The 23333-nt window shown below is 40.1% G+C and overlaps 9 protein-coding genes across 9 annotated transcripts; 4 read left to right on the top strand and 5 right to left on the bottom strand.

Annotated features, from left to right (window-relative positions):
- Positions 1-40: 40 nt before the first annotated feature.
- On the top strand, positions 41-1831 carry C5L36_0B06290 (uncharacterized protein; the record flags this gene model as incomplete). Its single annotated transcript, XM_029465001.1, has 1 exon — positions 41-1831. One exon carries the CDS (start codon positions 41-43, stop codon positions 1829-1831), a length of 1791 nt encoding a protein of 596 aa, XP_029320860.1.
- Positions 1832-3085: 1254 nt separating this feature from the next.
- C5L36_0B06280 (uncharacterized protein) lies at positions 3086-7537 on the top strand (the record flags this gene model as incomplete). Its single annotated transcript, XM_029465000.1, has 1 exon — positions 3086-7537. The coding sequence occupies one exon, from the start codon at positions 3086-3088 to the stop codon at positions 7535-7537; it is 4452 nt and encodes a 1483-aa protein (XP_029320859.1).
- Positions 7538-7650: 113 nt separating this feature from the next.
- C5L36_0B06270 (uncharacterized protein) lies at positions 7651-9231 on the bottom strand (the record flags this gene model as incomplete). Its single annotated transcript, XM_029464999.1, has 1 exon — positions 7651-9231. One exon carries the CDS (start codon positions 9229-9231, stop codon positions 7651-7653), a length of 1581 nt encoding a protein of 526 aa, XP_029320858.1.
- Positions 9232-9666: 435 nt separating this feature from the next.
- C5L36_0B06260 (uncharacterized protein) lies at positions 9667-11208 on the bottom strand (the record flags this gene model as incomplete). Its single annotated transcript, XM_029464998.1, has 1 exon — positions 9667-11208. One exon carries the CDS (start codon positions 11206-11208, stop codon positions 9667-9669), a length of 1542 nt encoding a protein of 513 aa, XP_029320857.1.
- Positions 11209-11693: 485 nt separating this feature from the next.
- On the top strand, positions 11694-12980 carry C5L36_0B06250 (uncharacterized protein; the record flags this gene model as incomplete). The annotated part of the gene is made up of 1 exon (XM_029464997.1): positions 11694-12980. One exon carries the CDS (start codon positions 11694-11696, stop codon positions 12978-12980), a length of 1287 nt encoding a protein of 428 aa, XP_029320856.1.
- A 253-nt stretch (positions 12981-13233) lies between these two features.
- On the bottom strand, positions 13234-13659 carry C5L36_0B06245 (uncharacterized protein; the record flags this gene model as incomplete). The annotated part of the gene is made up of 1 exon (XM_029464996.1): positions 13234-13659. The coding sequence occupies one exon, from the start codon at positions 13657-13659 to the stop codon at positions 13234-13236; it is 426 nt and encodes a 141-aa protein (XP_029320855.1).
- Positions 13660-14236: 577 nt separating this feature from the next.
- C5L36_0B06240 (uncharacterized protein) lies at positions 14237-17281 on the bottom strand (the record flags this gene model as incomplete). Its single annotated transcript, XM_029464995.1, has 1 exon — positions 14237-17281. The coding sequence occupies one exon, from the start codon at positions 17279-17281 to the stop codon at positions 14237-14239; it is 3045 nt and encodes a 1014-aa protein (XP_029320854.1).
- Positions 17282-18052: 771 nt separating this feature from the next.
- Positions 18053-21190, top strand: C5L36_0B06230 (uncharacterized protein; the record flags this gene model as incomplete). The annotated part of the gene is made up of 1 exon (XM_029464994.1): positions 18053-21190. One exon carries the CDS (start codon positions 18053-18055, stop codon positions 21188-21190), a length of 3138 nt encoding a protein of 1045 aa, XP_029320853.1.
- A 1340-nt stretch (positions 21191-22530) lies between these two features.
- Positions 22531-23256, bottom strand: C5L36_0B06220 (uncharacterized protein; the record flags this gene model as incomplete). The annotated part of the gene is made up of 1 exon (XM_029464993.1): positions 22531-23256. The coding sequence occupies one exon, from the start codon at positions 23254-23256 to the stop codon at positions 22531-22533; it is 726 nt and encodes a 241-aa protein (XP_029320852.1).
- Positions 23257-23333: the final 77 nt, after the last annotated feature.

The raw sequence follows: 23333 nt of genomic DNA, 5'->3' as shown, positions 1-23333 counted from the left end.
ATTATACAACTACCGTAATCTGGGCAATAAGCAAGACGCCATGGATATCAAGGGTCCTGGATTGGATACCATGTTGGGGATGGATGCTTCCAATGTGGAAATTGCAATTTTAACTGAGAATCTGCGAAGCATGAGCACCATTTCAGAGGAGGTGACAACGGGTATGAGTAAATTATCCACCACCAACAAGGCCGCAATTCGACATATAGGTCCATTGATGAACACGTTAAGAGAGTTAAAGATCAAACAGGGGAATTTGCATGCTGTTGAAAGCAAGGTTGCTGAGATCAAGGAGTATGCGAAAAATATACGTCAACTAGATGAGCTTCTTGATGCCGATCTGTTGGATGCTGGTATCACTGGGGTCAAGCAGTTTATTGAGACACTGAGGAAGCTTAGAGCCATTGGTTCGGATATGAAGCAACAAGGGCTTGGCGGATACAAGGCGTTGAATCGACAATTAGTGGAAGGTATGTTGAGTGGTGACACGCTATTGAAAAGCGATGTACTGAAAAGGGTATCCCAATTGAATGGCAAAGACACAAAGAACATCGAGGAAATCAGAGTAGAATATGAGTATCTTACCAGGGAGCGTGACATAGATATCGATGAGCAAATAATGAGGGAGAGAATAGGGTTGTTAAAGAGGAAAATGGGATCTTGTGCCATTAGCACGCCCAAGGTTAACAATGACCAGAACTACATATACGATGGTGGGAACAGTGAGTCTTTCCCCGTGTATATTGACAAAATCAAGGGTATGTTGAGCAATGAATTATATATTGTTCATAATCTTTTCCGTGGGTTTATTAGTGCCGAATTACTAGGGTCGTATGTTAACAAGTATGTCTCTGTGGTATCTTTCGAAATCATTGGGATCTTGAATGGGATTATCAACTTTGTGGAGAAGAGGCGTACCTCATATAATACCATGTACTACGAGCTCTGTGATGGAGCAAATCGGTTTGTTGGATGGCTGTTTGAACAACATCTTGTTGTGGACCAGACATTACAACAGCTTGCTGCCAAATGTGAGAGGGATGCCCTTAATACGTTTGGGGAATTTTTCCAATATATTAGGAGTAAATATGAAGAGATGGTAGTGAATGTCAATTCACATGAGACATTGAACAACACCTTTATGTTGATATCCACTAGAATCAACAATTTTTCACGCCTGAGAGATTACCAACTCCAATATATATCACAAATTACCATTAATGAGTGGCTACCAGTGAATTTACCAAATGGGTTTGTAGCGGAGAAGGAGCGATCATCTGATCCTTTGTTTCTGTTGGGAACATTTTACAGTGATGCGATTGAATATTCATTCTACCTGTTGGCGGACAAGTACAGGGGCAAGAAAGCCGACGAGGAAGTTGGAGTGATACTCCTCTTCAACCTCGATGGTCTACAAACGCTCCTTGAGGGTAAATCGTTGTTGAAGCAGATATTGGGGCAACGGGGCATGGACCGGTATGAGAAGCTCAAGAAGAAGGCCATGGATAGGGCCGTGATGCAGTGGTCTACATTAACTGCCCGAATTATGCAAGCAAGTACTCTTTCAGGATCCAACTTATCCATGTCGCAGAAGGACCTTGTCAAATTTATCGAAGAGTTTAACATCACCTTCCAAGAGTTACAAACAACTTTCCAGAGGATGGACATTCCACCCTATTTCCGGAAACAACTAGTGCAAGACATCACCAAAACGCTCGTTCCGAGTTACAAGATCTTCCATGCCTATGCTGGACAGACTGGTGGCCGTTCGGTGGCAAAACATCTCACACTGACTCCATCCCAACTGGCGGACGAGCTTTCCAAGATGTAACCCCAGCACCGTCATTGTGGTTGTACAGAGATATACAACGATATGTAAACGAATATACATGCATACACACACAACACTGCAAAGCAATGCCAAAATGGGTCCTCTTGGACCGTGTATATACAACTTCTCTAGTGACTTTCATCCAAGGAGGGTGGGGAAACATTTCTAGAAATGGTCTCCCCAATGTACCGCCATTCTCCACAAACGTTGCCCTCTCCCGACAAGCAACACCCGTTTCGGGGGGGGGACACTATTGTTATTGGTGTCATGAGAGGCTTCCCGTCAAAGACATCTATTTACATGGACCTGTGGACATATCTAAAATGGCAGATACAGACATTGTCACATAGGGACATTGTCACATAGAAGCGCTCCCACAGACCTTGGATCAGTGTATTTACCAACCCGCACACATGCTGTAAAATGCCCTCCCCCCAGTTGTTCAAAGAGCCGGCTCTTCCGGAAGACCCGCTGCTCGCCCGGGACTTCTCGGGAGAACTCCTCGAGCCACACACAGGGACAAAACATGCCAGCAACCACGGTGTTTCCCCATTGGGTGGGTATTATTGTAATAAAAAAATCCCCGTGCCCATTGTGTGTATGCACGACGCAGAGACGACTTGCCTCATTGGGACAGCCGCCGCCCCTGCTGTCCCAATGGGGATGCCTTTGTGCCCCGTTCAATCTGGAGAGGAACCCCTATTTGGCACTCGGGCAATCTCGGCACAATGTATCGATTGCTTATCTGTACATCACCGTAGGTGTCCATAATAGACCGTATGCATAGTATAGTGAAGTTTAACCTAGTGTAGTTTAATTTGGGATAGTCTAATATGGTGAAGTCCAATATAGTCTAATACAGTATGTTAGAGAAGCCCTTAGTAGGGTTATATATTGGTGCATATCACCTGTTTATGAGATTCAACGGCATGGCGTCGTAGTGGCACTTGTTATGTTCCGTGTTGGTTCTGGCCAGTTGTTCCGTTGCTGCTCTTGTAGTGTTGTGGTCATTCGACATACTTACTTGGATACTTCTATACAGTAGTGCACGGTGGTTTGCAATCACGTGGTGCAAAGCAGTTGGTTGGGATTTGAGACATTCATAGTATACACCAGTAGTATCACATTTAACGCCACTAAAGTATATACAATTGAAATTACACTAACAATTGCAATAATTTCTATTACGCATATCTGCCACTCCCCAGATTATTAAAAAAAAAGGGGAAAAGAAAAAGAAAAAAAAACGTATCTATGGATCCCAACACAGACACTGAGGCATTGCCCGGCACTGAAGCCTACTATAGGGATCTCAATAATACCATCTCATCAGACAGCGATGTTATGGAACGGCTCTCTAAATTGTCAAGGAGACTATCTCATATGACCGCCAACGATATGGAGACTTTCCAAATGGACCCTGCTGATTTCAACTTGGACAAGATCCTCAAACATATAGTCAACTTCGCGCAAGAAAACAACACTTCTAAACCACAGCTAGAGGTTGTCTTTAAAGACTTGACGGTTCTTGGTAGAAACACTTCGGCTTCGGTACTGCTAGATGTCTCGGATGTCTTCTTCAAACCAATCCAGGTTCTCTATGATAGGTGTTTCAATCGACACCGTAAGGAGACGTTTGATTTCTCTAAACTCCCCAAAAAGAGGAAAGTAATTAAAGATGTCAGCGGCTATTGTTCACCAGGTACAATGACATTGGTCTTGGGCCGACCTGGAGCAGGATGTTCGACGTTACTCAAGTCGCTTGCAGGAGAGGCAAAGACTTATATTGGCATAAAGGGGGAGCTTGCCTTTAATGGCATTCCATCAAACCAGCTGTTTAAGTTCTTCAAAAACCTCTGTGTGTACAACCCAGAGCTGGATGTCCATTTACCCCATTTGACTGTCGGTGAAACGCTAGCATTTGCCATCAGTTGTAAGACCCCCAACGTGAGGGTCGACAATGAGACCCGAGGTGAATATATCAGCAACATGAAGAACATCTACGAGATTATTTTCGGATTGAAGCACGTTGAAAAGACTAAAGTGGGTAACGACTTTATCAGAGGTGTCTCTGGTGGTGAACGTAAGAGAGTGTCCATAGCAGAGGCAATGGTTGCAGATGGAATGCTTACCTGCTATGATAATGCAACTAGGGGCTTGGATGCATCGACTGCCTTGGAATTTATCGAAAACTTGAGGACTGTCACCAACATCACCAAGACAACATCAGTCGTAACCATCTATCAGGCCAGTGAAAAAATATATAGGCTCTTTGACTACGTCACTGTCCTCTATCTAAGTAGGCAGATATACTTTGGTCCAATCGACAAAGCTGTGGAATTCTTCACCAAGATGGGGTTTGTCAAGGAAGATCGACAGACAAGTTCGGAATTCTTGACTTCTATTACAGACGCAAACGCTAGAAAATGCCGCCCGGGACTTGAGGAGAAATTACCACAGACACCAGAGGAATTTGAAACTTATTGGCGTAACTCTTTAGAATACAAGGAGCTGATGAACGAAATCGGCGAAAAATCAGCACAATATTCTGCTGATGAATCATTCCAGGCAATTGAAAATTCCAACCACATACTCAAGGAGAAAGGGACATCTAAACACTCCTTCTATACTGTCAATTACCTTACACAACTCAAACTATGCTGCATTAGGCGTTTTCAAAGTACAATCAACGACAAGGCTTACACTGTTACCTTCATCTCTGCAGCTGTTATCCAGTCCTTGATTATTGGTTCCTTGGGTTATAACTCGCCTAACTCGACATTGGGAGCCTTCACAAAGGGAGGTGTGATTTTCTTTGCCTGTCTTTATTTCTCCATCATGTCTTTGGCACAAACCCCTGTGTTGTTTGACGATAAACCCGTATTAAACAAACAGTATGCTTACCATTTCTACCACCCTTCAGCTGAATTAATTGCCAAACAGATTATACAAATTCCAATCCGGTTGATTGCCATTGTTCTATTCTCCATCATCATGTATTTCTTATCTAATATGAAGCGTGAACCAGGCCCTTTTTTCCAATTCCTTCTAATGATTAATCTGGTTGTGTTAGCTGTCAGTTCCTTGTTTACATTGATTTCTTCGTTTATGCCCACCTTGGCCGCAGCAATGGCAATATGTGGTGTGGTCACACTAGGGTTGGCTCTCTATTCCTCTTATATGATCCAACTGAACTCAATGTATTGGTGGTTCAAGTGGTTTGCATACACAAACCCAATTTTGTATGCTTTCGAGGCAATGATTACTATGCAATTCCACAATCGCCGAATGGAATGCTTCCCAATGAGCTTAATTCCCTATGGTCCCGGTTATGAGAACGTCAATCCTAGATTGAACCAAGTCTGTGGTTTTGTTGGTGCCTCTCTATCCAAGATCAAGTATGGTGGCTCGAATGACGTGGATGGCGACATTTATATCAAGTTGGCATATACCTACACCTTTGGCCATGTTTGGAGAAATTTCGGTTTTATGTTTATTTTCATCTTTGGTTATTTGGTTATAAATGCAATTGCTGTGGAATTGTACAATCCAATTCCATCTTCTGCTGATAAGTTGCTCTTTATTAGGAATGCAAGGGTCTCTGGCGCATTGGTGGAACATTTCAAACAAATAGCACCTGCTGATGGTGAAAAGATTGCAGAAGGTGATCAGGAAGAAACTGGAGGAGCAAATGGTACACCACTATCGTTTGAAAAAGATATGGAATCTCAGCCTCCTGATACTAATGATTCCTTTGAAGGTTTAGGATCGAGTGATATCTTTTGCTGGAGAGATGTGAACTATACTGTCCCATATGCAAACACTGAAAAAAAGTTGTTGGATAATATTCAGGGATATGTTCTGCCAGGTACAATGACAGCCCTAATTGGGGAATCTGGTGCTGGTAAAACGACATTGTTGAATGTTTTATCCAGGCGTACCGAGGTTGGTGTTATTACGGGTGATATGTTTGTCAATGGAGCCCCTGTAGATTCTTCCTTTGAAAGGAGAACCGGGTATGTCCAACAGCAAGATTTACATGTTGCTGAGTTAACAGTCAAGGAATCCCTTTTGTTCAGTGCCAGATTGAGAAGACCTCGTAGTGTCCCAGATGAGGAGAAAATTGAGTATGTGGATAAAGTCATGAAAATCTTGAACATGGAAGACTATGCAGATTCCATTGCTGGTGTCCCTGGTTACGGTTTGAATGTTGAACAGAGAAAGAAACTATCAATTGCTACGGAATTGGTTGCCAAGCCTTCTTTGTTGTTGTTTCTTGATGAACCCACCTCTGGTTTGGATTCGCAATCTTCGTTGGCTATTATCCAGGTCATGAGGAAACTGGCAAACGCTGGGCAGGCAATTCTTTGTACCATTCATCAGCCTTCTGCTGTTTTGTTTGAGCAATTTGATAGACTACTACTTTTAAGAAAAGGTGGTCAAACAGTTTATTTTGGTGACATTGGCGCAAACTCGGAAGTTTTATTATCTTACTTTGAGAGACATGGTACTAGGAAATGCGAACCTGATGAAAATCCAGCAGAGTATATTTTGACAATTATTGGTGCAGGTGCTACTTCAGGGGTGATGACCGATTGGCACCAGTTATGGCTTGAAAGTGAAGAATGCGCCAATGTGACCAAGAAAATTGACGAGCTGGTCGAAACAGGTAGACACAAGGAAATTAAAGTAGATCCCGAATTGACAAAAACATATGCTACTCCATATTCATACCAATTCTACCAGGTTAACAAGAGAACGTATACCCAGCTATACAGATCTTTACCATATGTGTTGCCTAAATTATTCCTTAATGTTGTTGGTGGGTTGGTTACCGGATTCTCCTTCTGGAATGCCAAATACACAATTGTCGGTATGCAGAATGTTATGTTTGCCAGCTTCTTAACACTCGTTGTCAGTGCTCCAATCATGAATCAAATCCAAACATATGCGATTGCTTCTAGAGAATTATTTGAGGTTCGTGAGTCCAAGTCAAACACATTCCATTGGTCATGTCTCTTGATTGCACAGTACTTGAATGAGCTTCCTTATTGCATTATCATGTCTACGATCTATTTTGTAACTTGGTATTTTCCTATTCAATTAGACAACTCACCTTCAAGATGTGGGTTGTGGTGGTTTGTCTATTGCTTCTTCTACCAGTTGTATTATCCATCTCTAGCTTTGGCTATCTTATATCCGTCACCAGATCTACCTTCAGCAAATGTCATCATGGGATTAATTTTCAGTTTCACTATGGCTTTCTGTGGTGTTTTCCAACCTCCTTCATTGATGCCTGGTTTTTGGAAGTTCATGTGGAGAGTATCACCATTAACTTACTTTGTCAGTGACTTGTTGAGTATCTCATTGCATAACAGACGTGTCGAATGTGCACCTGAAGAGATGAACGTTTTACAGCCGCCTAGTGGAATGACGTGCGGAGATTATTTGGAACCTTATTTCAAGGTTGCCACTGGTTATGTTTCAAATCCTGAATCTTTTAGCGACTGTGCAGTTTGCAGATATTCGATTGCCGATCAATATCTTGCTAGTGTTGGTATTACGTTTCATCAAAGATGGAGAAATATTGGGTTCTACTGTGTTTACATCATAGTGAATTTCTTTGGTATGATTGTATTGTATTGGATCTTCAGAGTCAAAAGATTTAAACCATGGACCAAACTTCCAACATTGAAAAAACACTGAGAACCTTTTTTCTAATTTTAAAATAATATTTAGATCACATATATAAGTATATGAGAATATAAAAACAAAGTAACCTGATTAAAGAAAAAAGAACGAACGAAATATAAACGGAGCTATAGGTCATACACGAACTCTGGATTTTTTAAATCTGTTAAATCAGAGAAAGCCAATTTCTCCTTGTCGATAATTTGTTCAGCCTTCTCTCTTTCCGTGGCTCTCCTTCTATTTCTAGCAACGTAGACAACATAAATAATAAATAGTGCAACTGCGCCAACCACATAAGCCACCAACATGGCAGTCTTGGCGCCGGCATAACCTGGAGCTTGACTCTCTCTATAAGTTTGAGGACCAACAATGTTGCCCACACAGTAACCAACTAATAATACAGTGCTGACTGTGAGTTTCTTCGTGTGACCAGCAACGTTTGAAGAAACTAGGGAAGCAGTGCCCGCCATATTAGTGGTTGAAATATAAACGAGATAGTAGCCTGTTAATCTCGAGCCCTTGGGATGTGTAAATGCCAAGAGCGCAGCACCCACAACACATAACAAATTGACAATTACCATTGAGATTAACTTGAAGTTTTTAAGTTTATAATGGCAAAGATAAGCAATCAAGGGTGGGATAACAATATCGATACCACCTCCAGGCATATTCATTAAGGATGCATGAGAGGAAGAAAATCCAAAATCTTTATTTAACAAAATAGAGCCAAAGTTATTCAATCCACCGTTTGGAATACCATATGAAAAAGCATAAATGAAAATACAATAAGTCACTGGGTCTCTGAACGCTTCAATAAGCTGATTTACCTTGAACTTCTTGTTACCAAAACCTTGTAGGTTCGACTTTGATCTTTCAATGGCATACATCTTGTCTCGTTTGTTCAAAAACCACGCCTTAACTGGAACATCAGGAATGTGCAGAAGGGAAACAATACCAAGAAAAACCGTTATACACCCTGTAATGATGTAGAAAACTTTCCATGTTGCAAATGCATGGTATCCACCCCGATTTTCTTGTAATCCATAAGCGATGGAGGCACCTATAATCGTACCAAACCCTTGGAACCCGTACCACAGACATGTTCTTAAAAATTGCTCTTCTTGCCTGTACCACTGAGAAGTTAAAATGATATATGCCGGGTTCATAAATCCTTCAAAAATACCCAATAACGTTCTACATAACAAAAAAGTTGGTGCACTCTTACAAGCAGCATGACACATTAGCACAATACCCCAAATTATGATTGCAGAACCTAATGTTTTAGATAGTGGCAGCTTCTGAAGTGCCAAGTTAGCTGGCCATTCAAACGCCAGATAACCAAGATAAAATGAAGAGCCGACCCAACTATACTCCTCGGGCGACATTGTAAGGTCTTTCCTAAGACCCATCAAGGCAGCATAAGAGTTTGTGGTCTTATCCATCATCTGGACTGCCATTAACCCGCAAATAACCGGCATAACACACCAATCGACTTTTCTAATAAATTTCTTCTCCTCTAGTGGATCCATTTGGAAGTCGCCCGTATCATTATCAAGATACTTGAATGCCTCATCCATATATTTGGCATCCATATGGTTAACCTCATCATTTAGGGACAATATTGCTGACAATTGATTATCAAGCTCGACATTTTCAACAACAACGTTTGTTTTCGATTCCTTTTCTAATGTATCACGATCCGAAAACATGGCAGACCTGACTGATAGAGTGATGGCAATGTTACTGTTGGTAGTAATAGTGGGGGGGTAGTAACAGTGGTGGTGGTAATAATAGTATAATAATATTATTATTATTATGATAATAAATATAATATCATCTTCATAAATCTATTATTATTTTGTAAACAGTCCCATGGATGAAGAAGTGTCTCTTTTTATAATGAATTATCCAGTATCAACAATACACTATAGCTTTGTCTGATGAACATTGTCTCCAACTTTGAAGATGGAAATAAAATACTGTACCTGGCAACTGGATCCGCGAAAGGATACCTCTCTATGCTGTCAAGCTAGGAGCAGCGCTAACTCAGGCAAGTCGATGCGCCCTACTCCAAATTGCTTACTTCTGCAAGTTTAGTACTAGCGTAGTATAACACAATGAATAAGAATACAATGTATTAGGAACTAGGTCAATGCCAGCATGAACTTGTGCTGTGTGACAACTCTTCGGGTATCAAAAGGAGGGGAATTCTCATCCCTGTTGGGAAGTCCAAGGTCATACACCTTCCACATTGTAATAATAGCGTGTTTGATTTCCATGACACTGCTATATGGCCAATTCTGTTGTAGTAAGGCTAAAAGTTTGAGAACTTTAACTCTTTCCACGTCATTCGAATCTATATTCACAGTAACCAGGATCCAAAAACACCAATTGGGGAAAAATAGTGATTTTCTTTTATGGGATAAATCATTGAGTTTTCTCCATAATTCGGGTATACAATAATCAACGTCATCATCTAGAAACAATAGCAGGTTTTGTTTTCCCAAAATTGAGAAAATATAGAGCTTTATTGATAGTTCGTAACATTGAGCACTCCATAGTAATTCTTCGGACAAATTGTAGTCATAATAAGTGGCTGAATTTAGAGAATACCAAATTTTCGTCACTTTCCCAACAAAAGTAGACAACTCCATCTCGTTGGTTTCATATTGGTAGTTAAACAAGGTTAGCTGGTAGATCATTCCTATCAATTTGGGACTACACCCATACATTGGCTCAATGAGGTCACTTAGGAAAACCTCTCTTAATATTGGCCAGGGATTGTTGCTAATAAATTGAAGGAAAGATTCTGTATCTAGAGTTGTCAATAGGAGAACATATCTAAGAGAGAAGTACTTGTATGCAAACGTAAAGACACCACTGCTTGTTATCCTTGAACTACTGAGAGAGTTTAGAACAAGACATGCCTCGGATAGATACTGGATCCAGTCTTTATTCCCCTTATTTGTGATCTCCAAGTTGCATAGTAAAACAATGGTAAGTACCAATTCCTCCAACATATCCACCTTGTTAACATCAAATCCATCAAGTATATCATGTAAACAGTTTATTGCATCATTTTTATATTGAATGAATAGAGTATTGTAAATGTTCAGCAGCAGCACACTCCGTGTCTCCAGATGTCTCTTCAAATTGGTCTTTATAAGGTCCAATGCTGATAATGCAAGTACTGAATGGTATAGAGCAGGAAATTTGTCGCATTTGGGGATTACAATCTGGACAAAGTCATTACAAGCTTCGTTGCTACCGGCAAAACTCTTTGTTTTACTCAATACGTTCTTGTAAAGGCTGAAAAGATACTGTTCACTGATCCGTGGACCAATTATTGGATCTTTCTTCAGCTCTTCAAAGAGATACTGTGGTACATCTTGCCTTGGAAACTCAAAATCGTAATCGTGATGTGTGGGCATACTTTCCATCATATCGTTCCTTGTGAAGTTGATAATCTCAATGACCCTGAAATTGGGCGGGAGTTCTACACCATCTTTGCCGAGTTTTTGATTCTTCGAAACCCATGAGAGCTTAAACCCGTAATTACATTTGAACCCCAGCCTTTTACAATGCCCACATACGGGCTTTACCTCATCACACTTTTTCTTTCTCTGCTTGCACGTGAAACACCCATTCCTTGACTTCCGTACGCTTCTGATCTTCCTCAACGACATTCCTCCTTCTGGCTGTCCTGAACAACTTAACGTTAAGAGAGCAACCTTTCAGAAAACATGGTCAAAGCTGGAAAAGAAAGAAAAAAAAAATTCCAACTGCATCAAAATAGAACCTCCTCCCGCTAAAAAAAGACAGTGGATGCGCCCAATGTACATGAAAAAAAGCGTCACCGAAGGAAACGTTCTCCATCTGATAACAGACCATGTAAATGAAGTAATGTCTGTACATTATTACGGCAAGTCAATGCGCGCGGATTCAACTGCCATGGATGTTGGGCTCTATCGGATCAGAGAGCGTTGTATGTGTGTTGTCTTATTAACATATCTCCATATAAGAGTGGGTAGGATATCTCTTGATGTGGAAAGAAGGAACAACTCAGCGAAGTTTGCATTTGTCTTACCTTTTTTTTTTCTGTTTACATTTCTATAAAAAAACATCTATTAATTAGGAACTTGTGTTGGGTGAATCCGAAAAAACAAAAACAATGACAGAAACGTATCTTATTGTAGGATGTGGAGTATTTGGGTTAGCTACTGCAGTGGAGCTAGCTAAGAGAGGATATGCCGTCACTGCAATTGACGCATTTGAACCGCCAAGTCCATGGTCTGCTGCTACTGATTACAACAAAATTGTGCGTGGTGAATATGACGACGAAGTTTACACAAAGCTATCAATCGAAGCAATTGAGGCATGGAAATCGGATCCAAAGTTCAAGGGCATCTACAACAATTGTGGTCGAGTTATGATCACACCAAGTTCGTTCAAAGCACGAATCGATTATGAGAATGCTGGTATTGCAAATCTACAAAGGTTCGGCAAGAGCTTAGATATTGAATACTTCAATGGCGGAGAAGAACTATCGCATCGGTTCGAGTTCTTACGTTACAACTCTCTTCGGGAGGGGGAGACCTCCAAGTTCAATCCATATGGTGGGTTGGCGCATTCGGGAAACGCATTGAGAGCTGTATATAAAGAGGCACGGAGTTTAGGTGTCCGGTTTCTCTTCGGTGATAGGGGTAAGGCCATCCACCTGTTGAGGAGAAATGGGAAGACTAGAATTGAAACCAAAGATGGTTCCCATTTAACTGCAGATAAGGTTCTCATTGCCCTAGGTGCCAATACAGCACGTCTGCTGGATCTGAAAAATCAGCAGAGTGCGTCTGGGTTGTTTGTCACATTCATCAAACTCACCCAAGGTGAGTATGAGAGATTTAAGAATATGCCGGTACTATTTGACTGTGAAATGGGCTATTTCTTCCCCCCAGATCCGGAGACCAGGTTGCTGAAAATTGCCTTACCGGGGATTGGAGCAAGAAATATGCAAGATACGTCGTATTCCTCCTCCAAGGTATCTCTGCCTAGGTTCAAGAATGAGAATCCCACGGACACCATTCCGCAACATGGGGTGCGTGAAGCTAAACTTCTGCTATCTAAATATGTCCCCGAGTTAGCTTACCATCGGCTCCTTGATTCCAAAATCTGTTGGATCGGTGACACACAAGATTCCAATTTTATCATTGACAGTGTCCCCGATTGTGAGGACCTCTTTGTTGCTTCCGGCGACTCTGGTCATGCCTTCAAGTTTCTACCTAATATTGGGAGATACATTGCCGACAAATTACAGGGTAAACTCAATGATAAAATGACTCAACTTTGGAAATGGAAGGAAAGTGAGGGATTTGATCCAGCGAGATGTGGATGGAGGTTGAATGGCGGTTATCCAGATTTGTCGGAAATTAAGTTCCACAATGAGAACAAGCCCAAACTCTAATTGTAGTTGCGATTCGGTGGATTATTTTTGAAAGCTATCGGGATGCAAATAGGCATGTGTAAATTTAATCCGGTGGATTCTTTTTAACATCTTTTGGATTATATATAAGCAAGTGTGAATCGGATATACTTGAATTTCTTTAGAATCTATTGCGTTATATACAACTATTTGTCTATGGAGTTGCTATACGTATATAAATAAAGCTGAATAAAATGTGGGAAAGCTGGAATATTATGTCAATGTAGAGGGTGAATCAAAGTAGGAGTTCGTCCAAGGAATCGAGCTCTGCGTCACTCAAGTGTACGCTGTTGTAATCGTCATCAAAATAGTACCAAACGTGATGTCTCTTGGCCTTCCAGGACTTTACCACCATTGGTACGCTGGTGTAATGAGAGGCGGCAATGGACTCGAGAAGCTTCACCAGCTCGTAGTTGTCTCGCTTGCAAGATATAATAGAAGACTTGTAATGTTTCATTCGTTCTCTTTGTGCGTGGGATACCTGAAACATTCTGTTTCGGTTAACCTCATTGAAGCTTAGAGAACCATCGCTGTGCGACATGTATCGACAATCATACGGGAAATTCAGCAGACCATAGCTCTCCTCCACATCAGCAACCTCCTCAATGGTTATTCCTCGGTCAATGCAAAACACTAGTGGATTCTTCTCTGTCTTGTACATGCCTTTGTTGTTTTGATTCTTCTCTGTTATCCCTACTGTGTCTTCTGCTTCACAGTTACAAACACAAATCGTATACAAATCTCACTGACTAACTGATTAACTAACAGACTTACTTACTTTTAACGCATTACACATGGAGCACACTCCCTACATTATATACCTCCTTCACAATGCAAAACGGCTAGATCTGTTAGGCACCATTCCCATCCCCTTTCACTTCCAATGCAATAATAAGGCCATAAAAGGGAATGGCCCCATTTTTATAACAATAGAAACGGTGCTGGTCTAACACTTGCACTATCCGAGGATCCGGGGAAGACTATTTTTTTTGGCTTTGGGCCTAATAGGCTCGCGGGAACTTAGTGCCGAGACTTTTAGTCGTGAGATTTAGAAGCCGTTGGAAACATTTTTAAAGTTTGCGTTTACGTGGTGTGTATACTGCATATATCATGTCGGTCTATATTGTTATTTTTTCCTTTTTTCCCTTTTTTTTTTCTTCATTTCCATATTCCATCTCTATTTTGCTCATGGAACAACAGGGACTCTGTAGGAATGGTCCCATATGATGGTGTCATTTTCAACGTTTGTCCATGCTGGTGATGTCTGTATCCTCAAAGTTGGTGAGAAAAGTGGTTCCCGTGTTATTCCCAAGGTAGTTTAGGGCTGTCTCGTTAAAGAAGGGACGGCTGACGTCTGCTGTTGAAGAGGAAGGACCGCTGAGGCTGTTTTTCAACAACCGCTCGTCGCCCGATGTAGGAATAATGTCTAGTGTATTCAACGATCCCAGTGTATTGGAGTGTAGATGATACGAATCACTCAAAATGCTATGAGGATGCGCATTTTCGGTGATGTCCTCCGTGGATGAGACATCTGAGGCATTTCCTTCTAATAGGGGGTCTATTATATGGTTGGTCTCATCGGTACCATCCGAATTGGAATTGGTGATGCTAATATTGGGGAGTTGAGAGTCTGGTGCACTAGTACTGATTGAATTGATCAAGGGACTGCTAGTGCTAGGTTGGATGGAAAATCCCGGAGTGAAGGAACATTTCACTAGTTTGTTCAAGTTGCGGTCGTTTGCAACCATTGGTGCGGGGGATGCAGAGCGTACATGCGACGGGGATGATGATGATGATGATGATGATGATGATGATCTGTTATATGGAGCTGGCGAGACACTTGGGCTTCTGATTGGTGTGATTTTGAACTTCAGATCCGTATCTTGTGCCAGATCAAACGATGGTGTATTTCTCATGATTCGACCTCGGATTTGTTTATTTCTCTCCTGAGTAGTGCCGCCTCTAACATCCGCTTCATCTTGTGGTGATTGAAGCTGTGATGAAATAGATGGAGTCTCCGTCTCGGTTGGTGTCATTGAGGAACTTGAATTGTTCATATTCATCGTAGACCCTAGCCTAGACAATGTTTGTGGTAATTTGGTAGAGCTCAAGTTGAGTGAGATCCTTGTAGTACCCATATCGGTATTTATATTTTTGTGTTGATTAACAGAAGGATTGGAAACAGATGTAGAGTTGGTTGTAGAATTAGAGCCTTGTCTGCCTTCAGGTATCTGTGAAGAAGAAGTTGACGACTTGGAGTGTGAAACACGCTTAACTTTGAAGGAAATTCCTGAACTTCCCGAATTGTTCGAATTTAAGGAATGCGAAGATGTTGAGTTTGTCCTATCGGTCCTAGGCTTCGATGTTGTGGAAACAGACGTCGCTACTGAAAGTGACGTCGATGTCGTTGTCGTTGTTGCTGTTGCTGTTTGGGATGATTTCTTCACTGCCTCCTCATAAGAGGGTGGGTTTTCAACAAACGGAGGTGGTGGAGGTTCATCGTGCAGGGAAGACTGTGAGGACATCCTTGCCATCATCAGATGCGGCAGGGCAGAATTCGATCTACTCATTGGAGACATTGTCCTGCTTCGAGCTGACGAGCTTGTTTTCGATCTCGATTGTCTTGGGACTGGTGATGAAACCGGAGACAAATCCAATGGTCTGATGATGGGAGAATCTCTTAGTTCTGGGTTAATTGCGTTCAACTGGGGGGATGCAATCGGTGAAAATGGTTTTGCCTGTGTTGACAACAGTTCTATTGGTGTTGAATCGTCTGGTTTAAACAAGTTAGAGTCCAGAATGGTGTCCTCCCTTGGTGTCATCATTTTATCAATTGATTGCCTTGTTTGGGGTGGATGGATTGGTGTTGTTGTTGCTGCTGCCCTAGGTGTCAACGTTTTATTTGAAGTATTATCCGAGTTTGTGCAATCAAGTCTTATTTGCTCGTCATAGGAGGGAAGTAAGGTATTTGCATGGACACAATGGGGGCTCAAAATGTGCAATGGAGAATCTATTGATAGTTCATACTGTTTGCGTTTGTCAGGGTCTTCTGGGGTTGGTTCAGATTTGGAAATCCTGATACAAATTTTGATCCAATGATGGGCTTGAATATCTTCGCTAGATGTATCATGGTGTAACTTCAATCTATCAGTATAATATTCAGGTATGAAAACCTGGAAATCTAATTCCACGCCTCCGATTTCATCATCACCTAATGACAGTAAGTTATCGTTTGGTTTGACAGGTTTATGTTCCAAGAGTAAGATTTTCTTTGGCGGCTCTGTGCGATGAACTTTTTTGTTATGACAATAATATTCCAGATGTTCGGTTATATATACCCTAATACGATGAACCTTAAGTTTGTCAAGTGGTATCATTCTAAAAGATATGGGTAAATAAGAGTTCAAAATGACCTGTTTGGAATAGATAGCAATGTCATACTGCAACTTATTTTCCCAGTCTCTGTCAATAATTATTGGTTCATTTTCTTCACTTGAACTTTCAAATGGGATCCTTATTATGCTAACGGGCCGTCTAGCAGTTAAACTAGTCTTAAAAGCTCCGCGTCTCTCCACGTGTGCCTCTAGAAAATAAGAGATGGATCCAAAGGTGGCATTAACAGTTTCCGGCAGAGACGATTGAATTGGCAATTCAAAGGAATAGACGTAATCTCCTGGGTGGAACACTTTTTCGTCGAGTGCAGAATTGGATTTTGAAGATTTGATATCGGTCAAACTCAAAGAAGAAGTGGGACTTCTGAAAGATTTCAAGATGGACGTTGGAGATTTGATTGGCTTTATATCTGTGAAGGACGTTACAGGGGATAGTGAAGCATCGAGCGAGAAATTGGAAACGTCTGAATTTGGTTTGGGGATGTAAATATCGGCGTTGTTCCTTGAGTTTGGCAAAGTAGGATAGTGATTCAAATGGTTATAGAATGGCCATGTATGGTTGATTAGTCCTTTTTCTTCAATGTTTTCAACTTTCCTTGGAGGTATACCTTCTGGCCACTCTGTTCTCGACGTACCCTTAAATTTGAGTGTGATGTCTTTAATTTTCACTGGATGCAAGATCCGGAGAAACAAGCATCCACGTAGAATGGCTGGCGGTCTCGACTGGTACTCTGCCTTCTCGAATCCCTCCAAGAATAGGTGTGGCTCTGCCAAAATGATGTATAGTTTCACCGATTTCGACTCTGCATGCGGGTGTTTGGGTAATTTCACATACGTCTGTGTAGACAACTCCTCCAGGGGAAACACGGGGGAGTTGAGTAGATCGAGCATCGTTTGTATGGTGGGAGTGCAAACGGAAGAATGATAAAGGAAGAAAGAGCAGGTGGTAAGATGGGGAAGGAGGGAAGAGGGAAGGGGGGAGTAGTTTCAATATTTAAGAATGTCTAAATGTACGTATTTAACATTATAACCCATTTTGTTTTTATGGATAGATGCATCTCTGGTTCTCTCTTGTCTTAATATGGCACCTTCATTCAGTATCAGCGAAAATGCAGATAAGTGTACCATGGCAAAGTGGGATCCCAAAGAGGGAGGAGGAAAACGAAAACAGAAAAGGCAGCATTTTTCAGCCCGCTGCGTCGATCGCCGCGGTTGTATTTTTTTTATTTTTTATTTTTTATTTTTTATTTTTTATTTTTTATTTTTGATTTTTTATTTTTGATTTTTTATTTTTGATTTTTTATTTTTTATTTTTTTTTTTTTTTTTTTTTTTTTTTTTTTTTTTTTTTTTTTTTTTTTTTTTTTTATTTTTTATTTTTTATTTTTTATTTTTTATTTTTTATTTTTGATTTTTTTTTATTTTTGATTTTTTTATTTTTTTATTTCTTTTTTGCAAATTGGAAAAAAAAAAATTTTCTTTTTCTCTCAAGTGAAAAATTTTTACTTTTCGGTTCGCCACTGTTGGTAAAAACCAACGATTCTCTCAATTTAACCTTGTTTCTTCTTGTTTGCTTGATTGTACTTTTTCTACTCCTCCCTTTTGTTTTTTCTTTTCTCCTCTACTTCTCTTTTTCTTTCCTTCGTTTGTCATAAAGCATCTCCATGTCTGCTGCTGAATCAAAGCAATCTGTTGAAGTTTTAGCTGAACTTTTCAATAAGTTAGCTGTTGCTACCCCTGAAAATGTTGATGCTGCTGCATCCAATGTTTCCTCATTCTTGAATGGTGAAATCATTGAACACGATGTCCCAGTCGAATTCTTTGCTGAATTAAAGAAGGCTATCAAGGACAAGAAGACCGCTGCTAACGCTTTAGAAGCAGTCGCACACATTGCTTCGGCTAACGACTTGGCACCATCTGTTGAACCTTATGTCATTGCTTTAACTCAAGATGTTGCTGAAAAAACCGGTGACAAGGATGCTGTTGTTAGAGATGTCGCTTCTAAGGCTTTGAACGCTTTAGTTAGAGCTGTCACTCCTGTCGCTATCAAGGATATCTTGCCAAGATTAGTTGAAAGATTATCAACCACTTCTAAATGGCAAGAAAAGGTTGCAGTTTTATCTGCAATCGCAATCTTTGTTGAAACTGCAAAGGACCAATTGGCTTTGAGAATGATTGAATTGATTCCAGTCTTATCCGAAGCTATGTGGGATACTAAGGTTGATGTCAAGAAGGCTGCAACTGAATGTATGACCAAATGTACTGCAACTGTTGAAAACAAGGATATTGAACCATTTATTCCAAAGTTGATTTCTTCTATTGGTAACCCTAAGGAAGTTCCAGAAACCGTCCACGCTTTAGGTGCAACTACCTTTGTCTCTGAAGTTACAACTGCTGCTTTATCCATCATGTCCCCATTATTATCTAGAGGTTTGGCTGAGAGAGATACCTCTATTAAGAGAAAGTCTGCTGTTATTATCGACAACATGTGTAAGTTAGTCGATGATCCTCAAGTCATCACCCCATTCATGTCTAAGTTGTTCCCAGCTTTGAAGGCTAACTTGGACGTTATTGCAGATCCAGAAGCTAGATCTGTTACTGATAGAGCATTAAACACTTTAAGAAGAGTTGGTGCTATTCCAGAAGATGATTCCATTCCAGAAATCTCCCACGCCGGTGATGTCAAGGTCAACTTGGATATTTTGGAAAAATTAACTGCAAACACTCCAGAAAGATTCAATGTTGTTAAATCTTATGTTGCTGCTATTGCAGGTGATTTGATTGATGAAAGAAAGATTGATCCACAAGCATGGAGCTCTTCTTTATCTCCTTTCTTGACCATCTTCTTACACGAAAAGGAATCCAAGGATATCATTGAAGAATTCAGAAAGACCTCTGTCGACAACATTCCTCAACCACCAGTTTGGGAAGATGAAGATGATGAAGGTGAAGACTTATGTAACTGTGAATTCTCCCTTGCTTATGGTGCTAAGATTTTGTTAAACAAGACTCAATTAAGACTAAAGAGAGGTAGAAGATATGGTTTATGTGGTCCAAATGGTGCTGGTAAGTCCACCTTAATGAGAGCTATTGCTAACGGTCAAGTTGAAGGTTTCCCATCCCAAGATGAATGTAGAACCATTTACGTTGAACACGATATCGATGGTACCCACGCAGACACCCCAACCACCGATTACGTTGTCGCTGAAGGTGATTGTGGTGACAGAGAAACCGTTAGAGCTAAGTTGTTAGAATTCGGCTTCTCCGAAGAAATGTTGGACAGACCAATCTCTGCATTATCTGGTGGTTGGAAGATGAAGTTAGCTTTAGCAAAGGCTGTCTTAAAGAATGCTGATATTCTATTATTGGATGAACCAACTAACCATTTAGATGTTGTTAACGTTGACTGGTTAGTCAACTACTTAAACACTTGTGGTATTACCTCTATTACTGTCTCTCACGACTCTGGTTTCTTAGACAGAACCACCCAATACATTATCCACTATGAAGGTTACAAGTTAAGAAAGTACAAGGGTAACCTTTCTGAATTCATCAAGAGAGTCCCAGCAGCTAAGGCTTATGAAGAAATTGGTGCTTCTGACCTTGAATTCAAGTTCCCAGAACCAGGTTTCTTAGAAGGTGTTAAGACCAAGCAAAAGGCTATTGTCAAGGTCTCTAACATGTCCTTCCAATACCCAGGTACTGCAAAGCCACAAATTTCCGACATTAACTTCCAATGTTCCTTATCTTCTAGAATTGCCGTCATTGGTCCAAATGGTGCTGGTAAGTCCACCTTGATTAACGTCTTGACTGGTGAATTATTACCAACAACTGGTGAAGTTTACGTCCATGAAAACTGTAGAATTGCTTACATCAAGCAACACGCTTTCGCACATATTGACTCCCACTTGGACAAGACTCCATCTGAATATATCCAATGGAGATTCCAAACTGGTGAAGATAGAGAAACTATGGATAGAGCTTCCAGACAAATCAACGAAAACGATGAACAAGCTATGAACAAGATTTTCAAGATTGAAGGTACTCCAAGAAGAATTGCAGGTATTCACTCCAGAAGAAAGTTCAAGAACACTTACGAATATGAATGTTCTTTCTTATTAGGTGAAAACATTGGTATGAAGTCTGAAAGATGGGTTCCAATGTTATCTGTTGATAACGCTTGGTTACCAAGAGGTGAATTAGTTGAATCTCACTCTAAGATGGTTGCTGAAGTTGATATGAAGGAAGCTTTAGCTTCTGGTCAATTCAGACCATTGACTAGAAAGGAAATTGAAGATCACTGTGCTATGTTAGGTTTAGATGCAGAATTAGTTTCCCACTCTAGAATCAGAGGTTTGTCTGGTGGTCAAAAGGTTAAGTTGGTCTTAGCAGCATGTACATGGCAAAGACCTCACTTGATTGTTTTAGATGAACCAACTAACTATCTTGACAGAGATTCTTTAGGTGCATTATCTAAGGCATTGAAGGCATTCGAAGGTGGTGTTATTATCATTACTCACTCTGCTGAATTCACCAAGAACTTGACTGAAGAAGTCTGGGCTGTTAACAACGGTAAAATGATTCCATCTGGTCACAACTGGGTCCAAGGTCAAGGTTCCGGTCCAAGATTATCCAAGAAGGAAGATGAAGAAGACAAGTTCGATGCTATGGGTAACAAGATCGCTGCTACTAAGAAGAAGGCTAAGTTATCTTCTGCTGAATTAAGAAAGAAAAAGAAGGAAAGAATGAAGAAGAAGAAGGAATTAGGTGATGCTTACGTTTCTTCCGATGACGAATTCTAAGTTCTTTGATTACATACTTTTAATCATCTTTATAATTTGTTTTTCTATTCAGTAATATCTATTTTTCATTATCAACATTTCTTATTTTTTTTATTGTATGTCTTTTTTATGTGTTCATTATATAAGTGTGTTTAATAAAACATCCTTTCATTTTCAGGTACAAAAAAGTTGTTGGATGAGACTTTGGTTCACTAACCTAACAATATTGCTTTTTTTTTTTTAAAGCTGTGACCGCATGGTGGGTTATTCATTAAACTTTAGTCACTCAAATTATGATTTGACAGGAATTTTGTATCGTCAAATTACTACTTACAAATATTTTAAGTAGGTTTATTTTAGCCCATCGTAACCATTGATTTTATGTCTTGCAAGTTAACCTGGTTTACACAATTAAAACTCAAGCAAGTGACGTATATCTAGGTTTTAGCAAAGATACAGCTTCTTGGAGTGTGAAATGAGAAAAAAGAACACCCCACCACTTGTTTTCACACTTTCCTTAGAAATGCGGAAGTATTTTGTATAAATAACGCAGCTCTTGCAAAATAATGAAAATATCATCCGTGGTGATTGTTTTATTTGATGTGATATAAAGGAATTTTTGATCTATACAAAAGATAGATCTTTTACTCTTCGAAACTCCTCTATGCGTAACTAACCATGATGTGTTGAAATCTTATATCTGACATGTCACAGGTCCAACAGGGAAAAGTTTTTTTTGTTTCTTCTATGTGTTTTCAATATTCATACAATAAACCTTCCAGTTTATCTGTAATCCACGAGAGATTTAGGTAGAGGCTAAACTTTCTCAAAGTCGTGAAGAATAGATATTATTGCTGACAGGAAAGAAATAGTTTCTACTCACCGTTGAAAAACCCAACCTATTTTCTTGCACCAAGCACTTTCGTTACATATACATTACGATTCTAAATGTGTTCATAAAACTGTTGCTGCCTCAAATTTAGAAATCTATGACTATTCTTTGAACTCAAGAATGGATTGGTAATCCCCTGTTAATTCACATAGAACCAATGATTATATTTTTGTCTCTACTTGTTTCCCTCAAGTGGTTGCAGTGTTTGGATTAAAGTCCCACAGCGGACTCTCTATCACCCATGAAACAAAGTTTCTAGCTATAAGAAAACAAATATTTCTGGAAGTGCTTAAAGCCAAGCAGAACCAAGACATTTCTGTTTTTCAGAATATTAATGTCATCTATCCAAACAACACAAAAGTCAACTGTGGCTAAAAGTTATCCAAAGGAAAGTAGAAGGAAATATCTTGCAATTGAGAGCTCTTTCTAATAACTATGTATTTTATACAACTAGGCTGCTCATCATCAGCTAATATTGAAACATTGGAGGGATATTTTTGACTAATATTGGTTTACGTACATTGTGTTTCTTTCCATTAGGATTCTCATGCATATCTTCATCGTCGTGTTCGATTTCATGGAAATGATGAAGAAGCTCGTGCTCCACATCTTCTTTATGGACAATATTGATATCAGGATCTTCGTTTGCATGAAATTCTAGCCAATGGTGTTTTTCGTATTCCTCTTCAAAATCATATTCATGACCAGGACCAATCCCAAAATCGGGAAACTCACCCCCATCTGTCGCAAAATTCAAGTACTCGTCCAAACTGATAGTGCCATCTCCGTCTTTATCCATCAGATTCATCACCGTAGACACCACCTTGTCCTTCAGTTGTGGGGACACCAATTCACTGTCGTCGTGGCCTCCCATACCGTCACCTTGGCCAACAATCTCATCCCTCTGTAAACCGTACATCCTCAAAATATCGTTGGACGTGAGAACGTTCTGTCCTTCTGAAACGGCATGAATCCGAAAGAAAACATCAGGAGTAAACTCATCAAGCTGGTGTTCATGGAACATGTGCCAGCGTTCCCATGATCCTTCAAACTCTGGAGGTATCTGTTCGTTGTACTCTTCCTTGGAATTGTAGTTTATATGGTGATCTCCATGGGCATTTGCTAAATTGAAAAATGAGTTGACTGAAAAAATCATTAGGATTAAGCTATTCCACATTTTCCTTTTCAGATACATCTCTTCGTCGATCTAATTTATAACTCACTTTGCTCAAGTAGTTAAAAAACTAGAGGATCTTTTCAATAATAGAAAAG

The sequence above is a fragment of the Pichia kudriavzevii genome, chromosome 2 (assembly GCF_003054445.1).
Source record: "Pichia kudriavzevii chromosome 2, complete sequence".
NCBI lineage: Eukaryota > Fungi > Ascomycota > Pichiomycetes > Pichiales > Pichiaceae > Pichia > Pichia kudriavzevii.
This window is presented reverse-complemented; position numbering and strand designations above follow the sequence as displayed.